Raw genomic sequence first — 19994 nt, forward strand, 5'->3', positions numbered from 1 at the left:
GTCAGCACCTGTTCTTCAGGGGTTGTATAAAGGCAGGACCACTGAGTACTATCCCTCCTCTTGCCATCCTCGGCAGAAGGGGAGGCAGACTTCAACCCAGAAGCCTCTCCACCCACACCGAGGGAAGGGATACCTGCAACACCAACTGTCTCTCTCTTGGACAGGCCAAGAGATGAAGCTGGACCTATTAGTGGAAGGGGCAGAATAAAAGCAGGGCTGGAGGTGAGGGAGTACTTGGGAAGATCGTCCCGGGGAATCAGTGTACCCTGGAAACATCTTCAGACTAAGCAGGGAATGGATGCTTTGGAAAATGAAGACCACTTCCCCCATGGTCCCTATTCCTGATCTAACCCCAGTCTTGGTGGGATCTTAGGAGGATGCCCCTTAGAGAGGTTTGGGGACTTTAGGTATGAGGACTGAGAGAACCCTTCCCTGCTGAAGTCCAGACACCAAGACTGGAAAGGCTTATAGTTGTCTAGCTCTCCATCCACAAGGATTGTCTGGCCTAGCTTTTGGCCCATTAAGCGGTCTTTTCTCTGCTTCAGAAAACCTCTAGTCATGGTCCAGGGGTATGTATATTTGAAAACAGCCTCTCCAGGGGAGAGAGGGACCCAGTTAATGAGGAGGACGGATCCTCAGTCTTCCTTCACCAGTGCATCTTCTGATCTGCGCTATCAGGAAGTCCTTACTTCGATCTCATGCTCAGCCATCTTGCTGCAGCTCCAACTCATTTCTATTTCTGCAACCCCATCCAGACTACTATGATCATTCCAGACTTCCTTCAATCTTGTCACGCCCCCATCCCAGGTTTTTCAGTGTAAAACTACCTCCTGTACTTCTTTACCCTTCAAGCCCCTCCCCAGGATGTCAAGCTCCACCCCATCGTGTCGAGCCCCCCCAACACTCCACCCAGCTCGCCCTCCTGGCCACCAAGGCAACCAATAGCTGAGAAGCTTGATTTGCATAGCGGCGCGGGGGAGTGGCGGAGAGAAGGGGGAGGGACCAAGCGACCTCCTAAATCAAAGTTGGGAGGCGAGGACTGGGCGGAGGGGCCTCCGGGTGCCCGGCTGGGGCCGGCGGGGGGAGGGGTGGGGGATGGGGGGCGGGCGCATAGGACAGCGGAGCGGGCCGGACTCGGACAGCTCCATCTCTCCCTCGTTCGACTCATTCTTGCATCCCCACTTCCCTCCTCCCTTCGCTGCGAGCAGCATCCTCTGCAGACCCTCGGTCCTCGCCACTGGGGTCGTCCCGCTTCCTCTGCTGGGTGTAACTGCCTCCCCCTCCCCCGCCGCCCCGGCAACTTTCTCCGTCCGCGCCCGGGGGTGGGGGGCTGCTTTGCCTGGGAGGGTTTTTCCCGGGGTTCATTGGGGGACAGTCTCTGGAGAAGGGCTTCAGAGTCCCAGAGAGACGCCTGCCACCCACAGCCTACGCCCGGCTGGCCTGCCGTCGGGTCTCAGCACCCTCTCTGCCCCTGTCCCCTAACCATGACCGAAATGAGCGAGAAGGAGAACGAGCCGGATGACGCGGCCACCCACACCCCTGCGGGAACCGTCTCCACCCTCCAGGAAACCAAGGTAATTCAGGGGGCGCGAGGCCTGGACCCCGCCGCGGTACCCCTAGCCCGGGCGCCCTCCTCACCGCGCGCTCCTCTCCGTGGGTTCGGGCGCTTTGGGGTCAACGTAGCTACCCTGGCCCGCGTGATCCTAAGACTGCACGCCGCCACACGCGGGGAGGAGTGGGTTTGAGAAGAGGGGACTCAAGGAGTCCCCAGTCACACGACCAGGACGCGCCAGTGCGCTCGAGATGAGCGGCCGCGCTCTCGCTAGCTCCTGGGAGGTTGTAACTCGGCATTGTTGGAGGGAATCGGCGCAGCGAAGGCGCAGGGAGTGTGTAGCGGTGTGTAGCCGTGCGGCCAGTGTGCGCGCGCGTGTGTGCGTGCGAGGCGCACCCCCTCCCGTGGCGGCCAGGTCTGTCTGCAGTTCAGTCTTGTCTCTCTTTGCCCGTATCTCTCTGAAATATCTCTACAACTGTCTGTGTGTATATTGGTGTCGTCTCGGTGCGAATCTCCCGGTTTTTCTCGGTGTCCCTCTACGGGTTTATATGAGTCTCTGGGCGTCTCTCTCTGCCCCACAGCAATCTTGCATTCATTCCCCTCTCCCAGCCGGGTTAGACTCGGGGACCAGAGACCGCAACCCGGGATGCGCATCTTCCGAGACCGCGCTGGGGGCTGCGGCAGCTCAGATGTCCATTGCAGACAGGACCCCCCTGAATGTCGCGTCTCCAGGAACTGCAAGAGAAGCAACCTCACCTCCCACCCCGGGACTGGGCCTAAGGGATGGGGGCGGGCTGAAGCAAAAGAAGTCTTTGTAATTAATGAATGTCATAATTAACCCTAATTGTGTATGATTGTTACTCCTGCGAGAGTCACAATGAATAAATTATTCCCCAGTGAAGGCAGGCGGAGCCCAGATTCCTGGCACTCAAAGGGGTGGGGGAAGGCCATCCCTCACTTTCAACCTCCTCACCTCTAATCTGTCTGCTCCCTCCCCAAATTCTAGGTGCTCAAGAAATTCTGCAGGAAGCAACCTGAGCGGGCCTGGGGATGGGGAGGGAGCCAGGCGCTGTGCCCAGGGTGCCCCCTGTCCCTCCCCAGACTTCAGGTCAAGGCCTCATTCCCTCTCCCTTGCACCTGGTGTTTTGTTTCCATCCTGCTCTGGTTACCTGAGGAGAAGGGGTACAGTGAAGACCAGAAATGGGTGGGTCTTGGGCTTCCTGATATCACTAGCTAATCTGTGACTCTTCCCACTGTCCCTCTTCCTCCTCACCCCATCTTGACCACCCCTCAGAATAGGAGGTTAATTCAAGGTCAAAGTCATCAAGAGAGTGAAGGGATGATGGTGAATAGGGTGGAGTCTCACTGAGGTACCCCAGGTAGCTCCCCATCCCTGGACTAGGGGACCCAAGGGGTATCCATAGCCAAATGTTCAGATGCACACCTGACCTTCTCCTGCCTCCTGAAAATGAGCCTCTTGCCTCTGGGACCACAAAGTTAAGTCTGCCTTTGAAATCTAAGTCTATCCAGGGAAAGGAATGAGGTGGCGGGGTGGGAGAATGTTTCTTGGAATATTTGTGCCAGCTTCTGTTAGGCTGAGTCCCAGGTCAGAGCCCCACCTGAGTTCCAACTCCCCGACCTACTCAGCTGCCCTCTAATCACCCTGGCAGACATAAATGGTCCTCTGCTTGCTTCCCAGGGACCTCCCTCCCAAGGCTTCCCATGCCAAGGCCTGTCTGTCCAACCCCCACCTCAGGAGCTCCCCAGGGCAGGTCGAGCCTGGGCAGTGCTGCCTCAGCAATCCAGCATGCTGCAAGCTCAGCTGTGTGAGGAGGGGGAGGTTAGGGCCTGGCAGATCTCTACCACCCTGCCTCCCAGCCCAAGGACCCTCCAATGTCATCACCCTGGGTGTGAGCCAGGGAGGTCCAAGGGGCAGAGGAGAGAGATTCCGCATCTGACCTGGCTTTTCTGTGCCAGTTCAATTGAAGCCCTGATCTTTTCCCCTATTCAGCCTTAAGAAGGGCTCAGAAGTGGCAACAGCTGGGCTGTGAGGGATCAGGGGCTCTTCCACATGGCAGAGAGAGAACTCAGGGACCTTGCAACCTCTCTTCAACCCCTAGCTCACCTGACGCAAAGAAGTTTGTGTTTTGAGACTGTGGAGATGGGGAGATGGAAGAAAAGGGAGCTGGCAGCAGCCCACCCAATTCAGTGTGAGGCAGGTACAACAGGGGACCTGGTACTCTTCAGGCAGCGAAGCCAACATTCCAGGCTTTCTCATCAGTCTGGTGCCCCCTGGACATTTCTTGCCAGTGGAGTCCAACCTTCTGTTTACCCGAAGCCTGAGTCTCAGCCCTGTACCTATTCAGGGAGCCTCTTAAAGGGCTGACCTCCTCTCTGGGACCCCATCTCACCCTGACACACTAGGTCTGCTATTCATCCCCCTTTGGTGTGCCATCCCTGGGAGGATCCCTCTGTGCCAGCTCTGCCATCTGAACCAGCTTGTTCCGTGTCTACCATCACCCACTGCCAGCTACCTGCCTACCTTTTCAGGAAATGCTGTGAGAAATTGAGGAAAGAAGGGGCCTCAAGGAAGGGGTCAGGTGGGGAAGGAAAGAGGCAGGTCAGGCCATGACTCTGGGAGGGGGTTCAGAAGAACAGATCTTATAATTCAGACTCCAAGCCAGACAAGTCCAGATGCACTGAGTGAAAATAGAATCTGGGTGGTCCGACTTGCCAGGGTACGTGGCAACTTTCCGCATGCTGAGGAATGGGTCCCAGGGCAGTGAAACCACAAAAAAAGATAGCTATTGGGAGGCAGGCATGGTGACACTTACCTATAGTCCTGGGAACTTGGAAGGCTGAGGCAGGAGGATCACAAATTTTAGGCCAGCCTCAGTAACTTAATGAGACCTTGTCTCAAAAAGAGCTAGGGGGCTGGGGAGATAGCTCAGTTAGTAGAGTGCTTGCCTTGTAAGCACAAGGCCCTGGGTTCAATCTTGTAAGCACGAGGGCCTGGATTCAATCCCTGGTACTGCAAAAAAAAAAAAAAAAAAAAAAAAAAAAAAAAAAAAAAAAAAAGATCTAGGGATGGGACTTGGTGGTAGAGCATCCCTAGCTTCAATCCCCAGTGCCAGAGTGGGGAGAAATTGCTGATGGGAAGATGGGGCAAGGTTCTTGCAGAAGCTGGGAGTCCCAGGAGCGGGATCACCTGGTCTAGTAAAGTCAAAATGAGGTCTGAGTAGCCAAGCCAAATGTCTGGAGTAGATGGGCATCAAGCCATTTGGCAAAGGTGTCTCCATCTTGCCCTCTGGTCACAGCCTTTGGCACCTGCCAACCACCCCAGGTGGCATGTTGTTCCTTCCTACTTCTCTACCCTCCTGGGATCTGTGGCCTACAATGGTGTCAGGGAGTCAGTGGCAAAGTCCAGGCTGCCCTAGTGCTGGGGAACATTGTGTTCCAGAGGCCCCTGGTACCCTGCAGAGGTGACTGTTGGCACTGAGACTGGAGTGGGGAGTATCAGGAAAGGACACAGGCAGGAGAGTGGGAACTTGAAATCTCACCCCACAGGCTCACGGTTTTGAGAAGGGGAAAATGATCGATGACTTCATGTATCGTAAGGGCTTATGTATCTAAAAGGGAGTAGCTCTTGCTGGAGCCAAGGAAGGAGAAAGGGCTGATAGGCAGAAGTTACAGGGAGCAGGTTTCAGCTCTATATAGGGAAGCACTTTCCAGTGATTGCAGCTGCCCAAAGATGGAGCAACTGTCCCAAGAGAGGTTGTACTTCCTATCCCAGGAGGTGACCAACAGTGAGACAGTGTTCAGACAGGATGTGGCCAGAGCATTACAGTATGATGGGTGGGGACTGCTCTAGGTAGCTAGGTCTTCAGGTCCCATCTACCCCTAAATTCCTTAGTTGACCTGGTGGATAAGCCCATCGCACAGCTGAGGGCAGGTTTGGGAGCCAAGGTAGGACCCAGAGAAGCAGGATGCTCCTGGGCACTAGGGCTCTGCACAGAGCCACGGTTAGGTCCTGACTCTGCTACTCACCAGGTGAGGACTTACAGGCAAGTGATTTAACCCCATTGAGCCTTAGTTCCTTATCTGAAAGAGGGACAAAAATTGTCACTACCTCAGAGGGTAGCATCAGGATTAATGAGATGCTGCATAAATAAGTGCTACCTTGATTCCAGTGATCCGAGAGTAGCAGCCCCTTGTAGGCAAGTTTCTGGGTCAGTGGGTTGGTTTGGCCCCTGAATTTTGTATTGCCCAAAGTGTGTCTAGTCTCCTCTTGGTTGGGAAGAAACTGAGGCTCAGAGAAAGGAAGTAAAGTGACTGCCTTCAGGCAGCAGGTGTCGATTTTTTTTCCCCTGGTACCAGGGATTGAACCCAGCAGCACTTAGCCACTGACCCCCATCTGCAGCCCTTTTCCTTTTTTTATTTTGAGACAGGGTTTCACTAAGCTGCTGAGGCTGGCTTTGAACTTGCACTCCTCCTGCCGCAGCCTCCGGAGCTGCTGGTACTATGGGCATGTGCCACGCCCAGCTCTAGTTTTGTTTTATTCCCAGCACATCTCCTAGTTTTGCCTCCATGTATTCTATGCCTGAGGTCCCTGGACAGAACAGTAGAAGCTTCATCTGCTTCTTGAGGCCCATCAGGGCCAACAGAGCCACACTTAGACCCGGATGGCCCACAACCTGACCTAGGCTGTGTATTGTATTCTAATTCATTATCTCTCTGGCCTTCCACCTCTGCTCCAATGCCCAGGCACCAGGGGCCTGGGGCCGAACTTCTCATAGATGCACAAAGAAGTCCACAGTGCTGTCCAGGAAGTTAGGTTTGGAAGGAGCTAAGCAATTCAGTGTGCCAGACATCCCTGGGCTCTGGACTCCCAGCTGGCACACCAGGACCAGCCTTGTGCCCAAACATCTCCCTCTGCTTCCCACTCTGTCTTGCTGCGGGCTGGCCTCCTGGAGGATGGAGGGGCCATCACTTCCATCCCTTTGGCACAGTTGCCAGGCAGGCAGGCAGCCACAGCACACAGGCTGCCTGGCATGCCAGCTGGGAACCCTGGCCAAGTCTTCCTGTCTGGAGTCAGGCCTATGGCCCCCTTTTTCATTGCTGGTGGAAAGGATTGGGCAGTGGTAAGGTGGCTTTCAACAGGATGGGAGCAGGCAAGGCTTTGGGTAGAGAGGTCTCCAGATCTTGCTCTGGGCAGACGCAATGAAGGTGTGTTCTGTTGAGCAGGGGAAGGAACTCTGGCCTCACTGCAGAATGGACCCTGCACTACAAACATGGGCTCCACTTAAGATCCCAGTCACGGGCTGCTGGGGATATAGCTCAGTTGGTAGAGTGCTTGCCTTGCAAGCACAAGGCCCTGGGTTCAAATCCCCAGCACCACCAAAAAAAAAAAAAAAAAGATCCCAGTCACTTGCTCATCATGTATTCAAATGAGGCACACTGGCTGACCACCCACTATGTGATGAGGCCCTGCGGGGGCATTCGAGGTGACAGTGCCTGCCCTCAAGGGCTTGACCCCTGAGGGGGTGAGAACTAGGTGACAGCAACCTGACCAGAGCTGTGATGTGTCCGTACTGTCGCAGGTGCAGTGGGAATGCAATTCCTGCAGATCTGGCTTCCCCAGGAGGACAAGCGGCCTTGGAAGGGTTTTGAAAAAATAAAGAGGGTGTTAACTGGATAAGGCAGAGAAGATGACAAATACATCAAAGTCCTGAGGCCTAAAGCATGGATGAGTTTGAGAATCCTTGTACACCTGGGCTGCAGCTGGAAGGCATGGGTGGGAAGGATGGGTTTGCCCAAGTTGCAGGACAGTCTCATGGTGAAGGCTTTGGACCGCCCTGAGGGGCCATGGACAGTCTTTGTCAGGGTCAAGGATTCCCTGTACTGAGTGGGGTATGGGTGGACACAAGGCGGAGTGCTGAGGTCCTGAGCCAGACTAGAGTTGTACCTTCCCAGTCTGAACTGAGCCAGGACTGAGGCAGGGATGGGGTGGCTGAGGAATTGGCTGAAGAGATGTGTTCAAGGGAGAATCAGTCTCTCCTCTCCTCAGCCTGCTGGAGAACACAGGTGGAAAACTGAGGAACCTGTGTATTTTGCTTGACCCCCAAAGAGTTTCTTGGTTTTGTTTTTGTTTTTTAACCGGAGTAAAGGGTACATCCATGTGATAAAATATTGTGACTATTAAAAAGAACGATGAAAAGAAAAACGGAAAACTCTTTCAAATCATTTCTGTCCAATTTCACATGACAGCCTAGGTTTTTCCCAAAAAGTGGAAAATATGGCAATACTGGGCCAGCCTTATGGACTAGCCTCAGTTGGGGAGACCAGCAGTGACTCCCTGGCCATCTGATCATCTACCACTGTTCCTGATTATATACCTGCTCCGCCAGAACTCCCATAAAGCTTCATAGAGGACCCTGTCTGGCTCCTGAGGAGGACTGGAGCTCAGGAGCCTCTCTTAGTGCTTGTTTTCCATCCCTGGCCCTCAGCCTCCACTGCTGCAGCAGGAGACACCCTGAAAGGGACCCTAGCAGGGGCTGCCTCCTCCAGCCTCCCACCCACAGCTTCCTCTTTCCCAGCTCCAGCGGTTCAAGCGCTCGCTCTCCCTCAAGACCATCCTCCGAAGTAAGAGCGTGGAGAACTTCTTTCTGCGCTCCGGTTCCGAGCTCAAGTGCCCGACTGAGGTGCTGCTGACACCCCCAACCCCACTACCCCCTCCTTCCCCACCACCTGCATCCACCGACAGGGGCCTGCCCACCCCAGCACCCTCCCCGTGCCAAATCCCACGCCCCCTGGCAGCACTCAAACCAGTGAGGCTGCACAGCTTCCAGGAGCATGTCTTCAAGCGAGCCAGCCCTTGTGAGCTGTGCCATCAGCTCATCGTGGGTAGGTGCCTGGGCCCTGAAGCCGATGGGGGAGGGGCTGGGTGGGCTTAGGGGAGTGGGCCATGGAACTGCCTGCTGGTGTGCTCCAGCTGTGCGGGACTCCTGTATACTAATGCCTCTCCCTGGGCAGATGTAAGCATCCCCAGGGACAGGGCTTTAGCTCAGTGGTGGAGAGCTCCCTACAAGACAGGGGGCCCTGGGTTCCATCCCCAGGTACACACACACCGCCCCCCCCACACACACACACATACACATCCAGGTACAAAAAGAGTAACTGAAATAACCATCTCTTCTAGCTTCCAGAGGCCCCAAAATCCGTGTGGTGGGGTTGGTCGGGTACTGTCTTCACTGACACCTCCACTCCAGTGCCACTCTACACCCCAGATGCTGCGCCCTGTGGCTGCTCCCCATGCCCTGCCCCCTTGTCCATGGGAATGTCACCTCTTGACCAACTTCCCTTGCTGAACCCAAATTCTTCCTAGGAAACTCTAAGCAGGCCTTGCGATGTAAGATGTGCAAAGTCAGCGTCCACCTCTGGTGCTCTGAGGAGATCTCCCACCAGCAATGCCCAGGCAAGACGGTGAGTGGGGATCATGTGTGGTGCCCCTGGGACTGCCCTGCAGGGTGGGTGAATGAACCCCTCAAGGCTGCTTCCTTCTGTGGAAGGGTCCCTGGGCTCAGGAAGGGCCAAGTTCTCCATGGGCTGTAACCTTCCCATACCTTTTCTCTGCCTCCTCTTGGCACAGTCCACCTCCTTCCGGCGCAACTTCAGCTCCCCACTCCTGGTGCATGAGCCACCACCAGCTTGTGCCATGAGCAGAGAGTCCCCACCCACTGGTGAGTGTCCCTTCCATCCCATGGCCCCTGCCTCTAGTGGTGTGATGACAAATCCACACATCTCTCAGACGGGCACCTGAGTCACATTGGCACTGCCAATTCTTGGCACTCTTACCACTTCCTTCTCTAGATGTTCTTGTCCTGATGTAGGCTTCATTCATTCATTCATCTAGCCTTCAGTCACTTTATTGAGCAACTATTAAGTACCAGGCACTGTGTTAGACATGAGACACAGCACTGGAAAAGATAGGGTTTATGGTCTAACAAAGGAGAGAGATAGAAATTAAATAGACAGTCTCACAAATCATTAATCAGTTCCCACTTGGGTGATTGAGTATCTTAAACAAGAAGGATAGGAGCCAGTGCAGTGGTGCAGGCTTGTAATCCCAGCAACTCTGGAGGCAGGAGGATAACAAATTCAAGGCCAGTCTTGGCAACTTAACTAGACCCTATCTGAAAAGAAAAAATAAAAAGAGCGGGAAATGTATCTTAGTGGTAGAACACTTGCCTGCCCAGCATGTATGAGGTCCTGGGTTTTGATGCACAGCACTGCTAAAAGAAAAAAAGAAAAAAAAAAAAAAAAAGCCAAAACCAAGACAAGGTAACGGGGGCCAGGAGTGAGAGCAGAAGACTGGACTCTAATGAGACTATGGGTTCCGGGCCTTGAAGTCCAATTTAGAGTAGTCTTTTGGATTTCCTCTAAGAGAAATAATTAACTATTTTTTTTCAGGAACTTTCTGGCTGCTGTAAGGGTTGGAGGGGCTGGGGCGGAAGCGGGAGGCCGAGACAATTGCCAGGAGTTTAGTAGTCTGAACCAGGCTGCAGGCAGTAGAGATGGAGAGACATGGTCAGATGCTAGGGATGCTGGGAGGTGGCATGAGGTGTGAAGTGACTGCAGGGCTGCAAGGTCTGTGAACAATCAAGGAAAGTCCAGATGTCTGCATGGACCCACGGGAAGACACCATGGGATAACCGTGGTAGCTGCCCCTGGGATGGCAAAGGCCAGGAAGGGGCAGGTGAGGGGAAGAAGGGAGCTCAGCCTGGAGCATGCTGAGTGGCTAGTCCCGGCCAGGCAGCCAGGGCTGGAGAGGCAGGCTGCAGGACAGAGCAAGGCCATGAGCTGGATGCCAGGCCTTGAGGGTGGATGCTTGGCAGGGACCAGTGGGAAGGTGGACCCGGTGTACGAGACCCTGCGCTATGGCACCTCCCTGGCACTGATGAACCGCTCCAGCTTCAGCAGCACGTCCGAGTCCCCCACACGGAGCTTGGTAATGCTGTGTGCTCAAGGGGAGCCTCAGGGGAAGGGGCGTCTGAGTGTGACAGTGGGCCCAGGGACTGAGCCCACCCCTTTCCCTGTCCCTAGAGTGAGAGGGATGAACTGACTGAAGATGGGGAAGGCAGCATCCGCAGCTCAGAGGAGGGGCCTGGTGACAGTGGTGAGTGAGGGTGGGAAGGAACCAGGGCAGGAGTGGGTGCAATGGGGGGGGGCCGCTGCAGACACCTCACACCCGGGCCCACCCTGGCATCTCCAGTATTCACAGCCCCAGCGGAGAATGAAGGGTCAGGACCAGAGGACAGGAGCCCTGGACAGCAGGTGAGCTCATGCTGCATGGCGCCTCCTTGGCTTTGGTCCACAGGTGGGTGGGAACAGGGTGAGTGGGGGAGTCACTACTCCCGCACTTGTCCTCAGTCCCCAGGATCAGGCAGTGTCAGGAGGAAAGGCACAGAGGCAGGGGGACTGCCTGCAGAGCAGGCAGGAGGATCTTCTCCTGATCACTGACCCAGGACCCACTGGGTCGCATATCACAGTCCCCAGAGTAAGTGGGGAGTGGGGGAAGCAAGGGTGTCGCCCACCCATCGCTGACCCGGAGCTTTTCCCACAGGCCCCCAAGGTCCCCCTGCGGAAGGATGTGGGGGCCATGCACTCCTATGTTGCACTCTACAAGTTTCTGCCCCAGGAGAACAATGACCTGGCTCTGCAGTAAGTCCTCTCTGTGGTCCAGCCCTACTGGGCAGAGGCAGGGCTCCCGTCTCAGGACCGCTCCCCACCTCGCTGAGCCTGGAACACAAGGATGAGGGGGACCTTCAAGAACCTTCTCCTTGTATACTTGAGGCTGTTGAGCCCAGACAGGAACTGAAGCTACCTGGGGTCCAAGAGTGATTGGTGCAATGTCCTGTCTCCTGCCCCCGTTCTGGGCTGTCTTGGAGAGAGCCTGCTGTACCAGGTTACAGTGTCCTCTGAGGGTATCAAAAGCCGCTCTTAAGCCAGGCATGGTGCACACTTGTAATCCCAGCGGCTCGGGAGGCTGAGACAGGAGGATTCCAAGTTCAAGACCATTCTCAGCAACTTAGTGAGACCCTGTCTCTAAATAAAATATTTAAGAAACAGGCTGGGGATGTGGCTTGGTGGTTAAGCACCCCTGGGTTCAATCCCTGGTTCCAAAGGAAAAATAAAAAACAAAAAAGCTGGTGCTGGGGAGATAGCTCAGTTGGCAGAGTGCTTGCCTTGCAAGTACAAGGCCCTGGGTTCAATCCCCAGCACTGAAAAAAAAAAAAAAAAAAAACCAAAAACTGTTCTCAGTTGAGATGGACGTGCAGGGTGTCCAGGCACCCCATGTGCTGCCCCAGTCTCTCCTCCTCAGGCCTGGAGATCGCATCATGCTGGTGGATGACTCTAATGAGGACTGGTGGAAGGTGACTTGGCAGGGTGGGGCATGGAGGGAGCCCTCATCCTCACTGGGAAGACCTCCCTTCCTCCAATCACTGACCCAAGCCAAGCCCAGGACCAAACTTTGGGCCTTGCCATGAGTTTGACCCTCTCCTCTTCAGCTTTGTCCCTCCGCCTACCTCATGCCCTTCCAGGCCCAGAAGCCATGCAGCTGGGGGTTGGAATAAAAAGAGAGCCCCAGATCTGGAGGGTGATGGCACTAGCTCTGAGTGGGAACTGGGTCTGGAGAAATCAGTTTGAGTCGGGGCTTGTGCTGGGGCTCAATGCCAACCTCATCCACAGGGCAAGATTGGTGACCGGGTTGGCTTCTTCCCAGCCAATTTTGTGCAGCGGGTGAGGCCAGGCGAGAATGTTTGGCGTTGCTGCCAGCCCTTCTCTGGGAACAAGGAACAGGGTTACATGAGCCTCAAGGAGAACCAGGTGAGCCTCTGGGGTCCTGACCTGGGCCCTGCAGGGAGTGTGGGAGAGAGGTGACAGGGCAGGGCTGAGTGCCCTGGAGGAGGATGCTTGCAGCCTGGCAGCAGGAGGGAAAGCAGGTTAGACGTGAAGGGGTGGCAAGGTCTTCCCATCATCCTCTGTTGTGGAATTCGGGCTGGTGGCCAACAGAGGCAGGGGCCTGAATGACATTAGAGGCAGTTGGGATAATGCAGGAGCACTGGACTAGAAGTCCAGAGGCTCAGGTTTGAATGCTGACAGCCTCTGGCTTGCTGGGTAACCTTGATTACCTCTTCTGTGAAATGGTGGTGGAATGGGGCACTGGACCAACTGATCTCCAGGGTCAGTGTGGAAGTGCTGCCTGGTATCCTCTGGGTCCTGATCTTGCAGCTAAGCCTGTACCCTCATGGGATCTGCTCCCATCAGCTCAGCTCAGGCTTCATCCACATCTGACACTAGTCCCATCATCCCCCCGGGTGGGTCCCCTGGGGACATCAGCAGGACTGGGGACAGGGCTGCAGGTGGTGCCAGGCCTCAGCTCTGTGTCTCCCGCTCAGATCTGTGTGGGTGTGGGCAGAAGCAAGGATGCTGATGGCTTCATCCGCGTCAGCAGCGGCAAGAAGCGGGGCTTGGTGCCAGCTGATGCCTTGACCGAGATCTGACAGGAGCCAAGAGAACCCAGATGTCACCCCTGGCCCTTGCTTCTGGCTGGGGAGGGGAGCAGGTGCCCTGGCCACATCCTTTCTCCCTCTGTCCCTCTCCTAGGCTCCACCCACCACAGCTTAGGAGCCTTCTACACTGAGGAGGGTTTTATATCTTGGGTGGGGTGCCCTGAGTGGGTTGATCTTCCTGGACTTGGGAGTGGGGAGGAGAAAGTGGGAAGAAATGAGGAAGCTGCAGGTAGGTCCACCCAGTGCCCTGGTACCCCCAGTCCAGTTGCCACACTGAGTCTTGCCCTGGGGAAGGTCCCTGGGGAATCCCCTGCTGCATCTCCAGGGAGTCTCCACTTGCCTACACCGCCTTTGCATGCCAGACCCCCCTCTGCTCACGGAGTCTTTGCTTGGGTCTATGTTGTGTCTGCCCCTTTGCCAGTGGGGTGGGGCCTCAGGAAGGGATTTTTCTGGATCCCTCAGCCCTCTATCTGGGTTGAGAGGGGATCCAGGGCCATGGGAGGGCCCTGAGTCCACTTCTTAGTCTTGCCAACTGTCACTCAGTCAATTCTCAGGAAAGTTCTGCAGGAATTTCTCCCATTACTTGAAACCCAAGCAACAGAGTGGGGGAGGGCTGAGGTCTAGGAAGTGTGTGACAAATCTGAGACTGTCCCCTCAAGTAGGACAATCACCACAAAGTCGCCTCAGCCTACATATGTCTACAGGAAGAGGGTGCCCAAGAGCAGTCTGGACACAAAAACAACTGAGAACAAGACTGGCTCATGCTTGGTCAATACACCCCACTTCACTGACAGGACTCCAAAAGCCCCAGTCACCAGTCAGAGAAACCTGGGATTGTCAGTTCCCGTTCCTGCAGGAGCCCCACCCTCAGGGCTGACCTTCCTTACCCCCTTTCCCTAAGGCTTTGCAGGGCACGGGGCTGGTGTTTTAGAAGTCCCTTTTCTGCCTGTGTCTGCTCCCTTGTCTTAGACACAGAACCCTAGGAGGAAGAAAGGTTAAGAGATAGACAAGAAAGACTGTCTTGACTGGGTGAGGTGGGGCACGCCTGTAATCCCAGTGGCTTGGGAAGCTGAGGCAGGAGGATCATGAGTTCAAAGCCAGCCTCTGCAAAAGTGAGGTGCTAAGCAACTCAGTAAGATCCTGTCTCTAAGTAAAATACAAAATAAGGCTGGAATGTGGCTCAGTGGTCGAGTGCCCCTGAGTTCAATCCCTGGTACCAAAAAAAAAAAAAAAAAAAAAAAAAAAAGGTCCTGTTTGGCCACCAGGAAAGGAAGGGAGTAGGAACCCCTGGGATGGACCCGGCATATACAGAGGATCTCCCCTTTGCAGGCTGTTTTTTTTTTTTTTTTTTTTTGTTGTTGTTTTTTTTCTGGTGCCAGCCCCTTCCCCCAAGCTCAGAGCCTCCTCTTGTGTCCTTGGTTGCCCCAGCCAATGCCACCCCCCATCCTGGGCACAGTCACACTCTCCATGCAGTGAGAGGGACACAGATTTTCCTACCCAGTGGACCCTGTCCCACTCTTCCCCCTGCAGAGGGGGCTCAAGCCACACTGCCCTGTTTGCTGCCACGAGGCCCCCCCCAGCAGTACCCCAGGGGCGGGCCCGATGCCCACTGTACACGAGGCTGCATGATGGGTCTGCTGGGGCATTGCTGAGCCCCAGGGCCCTAAGTAAATGTTTCTTGTCCCAGCCTGTCTGCTCTGGGTGTCTGATTGAGACAGAAAGGAAAGGGACAGGGAGTTGGGGTGGGACCTGAAGGTGGAAGAAGTCCTCGGCCTCTGAGCGGAGGGCGTTGGGGCTGGCACTAACAGGGCAGAGCCAGGCCTCCTCGCTTCCCTGCGCGCAGACAGCCCCAAAAGGGCGGGTCTGGGAGAGCCGAAAGAAGAAAAGGATGCGGAAGGGGCCGGAGGAGGGGAGAAACTGAGGTTTGGGCAAGCTGGAGGGAGAGGGTGGGGCGTGGTCACCTTCCGGTTAGCTGCGCACCTGAGTCGCGCAGGGGCAGAAGTACACCTCGCCGCGTCAGGACCATCAGGACCTCCAGGATGCGCTTCCCACTCAGAGATGCCCTCGTGACCCACCTACCCTGGCCTGAGAGGGCTCATCACGCATCGAAATCAGCCTTGCCCCGCAGCCCTCAAGACCGAGACAAAGACTCTGGCGACGGGGACAGTCACGGACATTGGGTCCCTGAGATGACTCAGCAGCGCCTTCATCATCCCGAGCCTGGTACCAGGGCTGATGGCGGTGCGCCCCTCCCGGAGCAGCCGGCCCGCCGCCCACCAGCTCTGGCGGAGCGGCCTCCTTCCCAGCTGCCTGCCCGGCAGCGTCACGGCCGTGGCGAATACGTCCAGGGCTATTTTTAGGCGGAGGCTAGCGCTAGCTAGCAAGAGGCAGGCTGCTGGGGTGCCAGGGCAATGCGGGTACTCCAGGCTGCAGAAGGGTGGGGGCTGCCCCTTCTGACAGCAACCTTCCTCCACCTGGATTTGAACCACAGCTCCTCCCGCCCCCTGAGCTAGGATGACCGGTAACACCAGACCTTGGGTCCCCTCCTTGAGCTTTCTTTGGGTAGTTTCACCCAGGGAAGGTTCTAGAAGTAAGAAGTCAGGGAAGGGAGGGCAGCCCTCTCCCTTCTTAGGATCCCTTGCCTTAGGAGTAGAAAAAGGGGTCATACTACGAGTTAGAAGGCTTAAAGAGAGAGGAATCACTTAGGCACGCAGGGGAGCCTGCCCGGAAAATCTTATCTAATTCTCTTGGTGACCCATCAAGTAAGGCAGTGCTGTCCCCTTTCCACAGATGAGGACACTGAGGCGTAGAGATGGTAAGTAGTTTATCCAAGCGCATACAGATTGCACAGTTCAATCCTGCCCTTTTCATACATGGAGAAACCGAGGTCCCGAGTAGGCTAATAATTTGTCCAGGGTCAACCAGCAAATCAGTGGTCAAGACCTTCCTAGAAAACATGTCTTTAGGGGCTGGAGATGTGGCTCAGTGATAAGAGTATTTGCCTAGCAAGCCTGAGGCCCTGCACTGAAAAAAGAAAAGAAAAGATGTCTTTCCTCCCGTTTAGCTCTTTCTCCTTCCTACGGAGTCCCTCAATGTTCTAAATCATCAAGATGGAAACAAAAATACTCTGGGATGCTGGACCAGGGGTTCGATAGTGAGTACCATGCAGTCTAGCTTTCTGTACACGGAGTGTCAGCCACCAGCAGGCAGCTGGTGTGGACCCCCTCCTCCCAGCCTGTTTGCAGCACTGCTGAACACAGCAGCTTTTTCGGGTGGCTGAGTCTCTGACAGCATGCTCACAGCCTAGGGGCTGGGAACAGCTGGTGTCCCCACCATAGCCTCTGCCCTCCTCTGTGCCTCCTCTTGAGGTTCTGGACCAGCAGCACCATTGGCCTGGGACAGAGGATGCCCAGGAAACCATTGGCAGTGTCAGCCACTATTTGGCTTGGCAGTCTCTGATCTACATGTACCCTTCCTCCCCCCACCTCTGCCTGAGCTTAATCTGGGTTTAGGTAATGGTTACCTGGATGCAAGGGAGTGGCAGAAAGTGGTGAGTGTCTCAGTCAGAGACAGGGAGGCCTAAAAGGGCAGAGAGGTGAATACTAGAGGTAGAGGAAGACATAGGACAAGCCCCTCCATGCAATCCCACCCATCTAGTGGCCCTCTCTCTGTGGCCCCTACACCTTCTTCAGCCTAGGCCAGCTGGGGGACCTGCTGAAAGTACAAGGAAGGCCATATACTTTTCCAGCCTTGACCCTCCTGTGTTTCGCAGGAGCCATCCTAGGTTGTTCCTACCTTAGCCTCAGAGACAGCACCAAGAAGGAGGCCAAAGCCTCCTTATCCCCCTTTACCTGCTCCTATACTCTGTGCTATACTCTGTGCCTCTGCAGATCCTACTCTGAATGACAGCCTCCCACGCTGGAGACTGCAGAGCTGAAATTAGAAGCAGAGCTAGGGTTTGGGCAATGCTGAGGTTGTGGGGAGTTAATGGCTCCTCTGGGTCTCAGTTTCCTCATCTAGAAAATGAGGGGTTGAAGCCAGACACAGTGGTGAACACCTGTAATCCCAGTGACTCAAGCCGAGGGAGGAGAATCACAAGTTTGAGACCAGCTTTAGCAATTTAGCAAGACTTTGTCTCAAAAATAAAGAATAATAAGAACTGGGGATGTGGTTCAGTAATAGAGTGTCCCTAGGTTCAATGTCCAGGACTGGGAAAAAAAAAAAAAAGAGTTTGGGCTTGCTCAGGGAGTTCATACCTGGGGGTCCATTAACCCCTTGAAAAAGTATACAAAATTATATGATGGGGACAGTGGTATGCTCTTGTGAGAAAGCATACCATCTGGGGATCAAGAAGCTTGGCATCAAACCCAGACCTTGCACATGCTAGAAAGACACTCCATCGCTGAGCTACATACCCAGCACTTTTTATTTTTTAATTTTTGAGACAGGGTCTTTCTGAGTTGCCTAGGTCCTTGCTAAATTGCTGAGGTTTGTCTCAAACTTGTAATCCTCTTGCTTCAGCCTCCTGAATTGCTGGGACTATAGGCATGTGCCACTGTGTTCTGCTGTCAGGATTATAGCCATGGGCATGAACCACTGTGTTCTGCTGCCAAGACATATTAAAACTTTTTTTTTTTTGGTACCAGGAATCAAATCCAGGGATGTTTAACCACTGAGCCACATCCCAAGCCTGTTTATTTTTTATTTTGAGACAGGGTCTCGCTAAATTGTCTAGGGCCTTTCTAAGGCTGTTTTTTTTTCTTTTTTTTTTTTTTAAATGTTTTAGTTGTAGATAGACACAATATCTTTTTATTTTATTTTATGTGGTGCTGAGGATAGAACCCAGTGCCTTGCACGTGGGAGGCAAGCACTCCACCACTGAGCTGCAGCCCTGGTCCCCTGAGGCTGGTTTTGAACTCATGATCCTCCTGCCTCAACCTCCCAAATTGCTGGAATTATGGGATTATGGGCATGTGACACCACGCCCAACTTAAAGTTGTATTTTTTCCACAAGGCTTCAGGATCTGGAAGAGATGGTTATTGCAGGGGTTCTTTCCCCCTTGAGGTTTTCTGAGAAGGGTTTGGAAGATCATGGTGGAAAAAGGTTACATCCAGGACTAGGGTGAGGTTCAGAAAGAAGTGAGGTGGGACTGGAGGTCAATGGTAGAGCACTTCCTTCCCTAGCATGCAGGAGAAAAAAAGGGATGAAACTCAAGGTTCCCCAAGAGGTAGCCTCCTCTACCCAATCAGTTCCTTCCCCCTCCACCTTCCAAAACACCCAACCAGAGAATCAACCGAAAACCCATGAGCCCTCAGCCTACACCCACAGCATCCTGCGAGGCAACAGCACCATCTTCTGGTCCAGGGCAGAACCAGTTCCTGGGTTACATCATTCTCTTCCTGGGATCCTGTCCTCTACTTCTGAAGAGGAGTTGGTTTGGGGTGGTTTCCAACAACCTTCCTCTCTGGTTCAGGCCTGGGAAGATGTTCTCACACCAAGCTGGGGACTTGGCCAAGACCCTTCCCTTTCTAGGTCTCAGCCTCTCCTCTTAGAATGGCAAAGGCTTAGAGCAAGTGCCCAGGGATAAAGCATGCACAGGCTGGTACAGTGAACATGGGAGTCCAGAAATCAGTGTTCCCTTTGCCGCAGGTTCTGGCGCGCATGGGTGGTGGTGGCGGGAGCGGGGAGATCTGGGCATTTCTGATCCTGCCTTGCCCTAACTCAATAATGAGAACACCGGAGACAGAGCTGAAGAACCCTGCCTTTCCCATTTGCATGCTGCTTTTTCCCATCTGCCCCATATAGTCCCTAAAGGGTGATGCCCTTAAGTGTTACCCAAGACAAGAGCTTCTCAGGAGGTGAGGGGAGGTAGGTAACCAGGAATAGTAAGGAGATGGCCCAAGTTGCCCAACTTTCTCCGTCTTCTCCAACCCAGAGCTCTTAACTGCACTCTATAACCTCCCATCCCCATCCCTGTATTGTCTGACTGACTCCTTCCACTAGACATCTGTCTCCTAAGCACCAAACCCTCAATAAATCCTAAATTCTTCTAGCCACTCTACCCACCCTGATTGGTTTATTCCTCTCATCACTTAACCTCCCAGCAAATTCTTTCCTGATAACTATGGGCCCTAAAGGAAAGGGGCAGATAGATACTGACCTTGACCTACCACCATGGCCAATTAGTCCTAAACAGAAGCATAGCAAATAACAATGGGCAGGAATTGAGTACTCATCCCTCGGGGTCTGGCTTTAACCTGTACAACTAGTCCCTGACGGTCAAAGCTGCATGTGCACAGCTTCCAATAATTATATCCTCATTGTACCCTATAAAACCAAACCCCCCTCTGTAACTGATGGTCATTTTCCCAACCGGAAAATGTGCCCTGGCAGTGCCTAAGTCCGCGAATGAATAAAAGCTTCTCTGAATCCATTGAGGTCTGCATCCCGTCCTTTTAAGCTTATACCCACCCTTTTCGACAGGGTCTCACTAGGTTGCTTAGAGCCTCAAGTTGCTGAGATCAACTGGCATGTACCATGTCACGTTTAGCTAACAGTTGTGTTCTTTTGGTTCCATGTATTGAACCCAAGGTCACTTAACCATATCCCCAGCCATTTTATTTTGAGACAGGATGTTGCAAAGTCTTTAAGGTTGGTCTTGAATTTGCAATTCTCCAGCCTCAGCATCCTGAGTTAAAGGGTAGTTTTGAGACTTTCTTCTAAGTTGACCCTATATGCCACTAAAGTAACTCTCATGGATGGAGGGGGTTTAAGTTTGACTTGAGGAAATGGCCCACATTCTAGGCTCTACTGTGGATCCAAATTGTGAAGATTTACTGAACAGCTAAAAACTTCACATGAAGCAGAG

At 54.0% G+C, this 19994-nt stretch overlaps 1 protein-coding gene across 3 annotated transcripts; it reads left to right on the forward strand.

The window, feature by feature from the left end:
* The first annotated feature begins 1100 nt into the window (after positions 1–1100).
* On the forward strand, positions 1101–14814 carry STAC2 (SH3 and cysteine rich domain 2). Of its 3 annotated transcripts, XM_079132047.1 has the most exons (11): positions 1101–1574; positions 8149–8455; positions 8937–9034; positions 9201–9291; positions 10447–10559; positions 10655–10727; positions 10824–10885; positions 11175–11272; positions 11934–11985; positions 12302–12439; positions 13012–14814. In XM_079132047.1, exons 1-11 carry the CDS (start codon positions 1485–1487, stop codon positions 13114–13116), a joined length of 1227 nt encoding a protein of 408 aa, XP_078988173.1. In that variant the 5' UTR covers positions 1101–1484; the 3' UTR covers positions 13117–14814. The 3 variants fall into 3 exon arrangements, 2 of the variants coding, with proteins under 2 accessions (XP_078988173.1, XP_078988174.1); XR_013762593.1 differs by lacking the exon at positions 11934–11985; XM_079132048.1 differs by lacking the exon at positions 1101–1574 and having other exon boundaries at positions 8155–8253.
* The last annotated feature ends 5180 nt before the right edge of the window (positions 14815–19994 follow it).

Source organism: Sciurus vulgaris (assembly GCF_902686455.1).
Source record: "Sciurus vulgaris genome assembly, chromosome: 3".
NCBI classification, from domain to species: domain Eukaryota; kingdom Metazoa; phylum Chordata; class Mammalia; order Rodentia; family Sciuridae; genus Sciurus; species Sciurus vulgaris.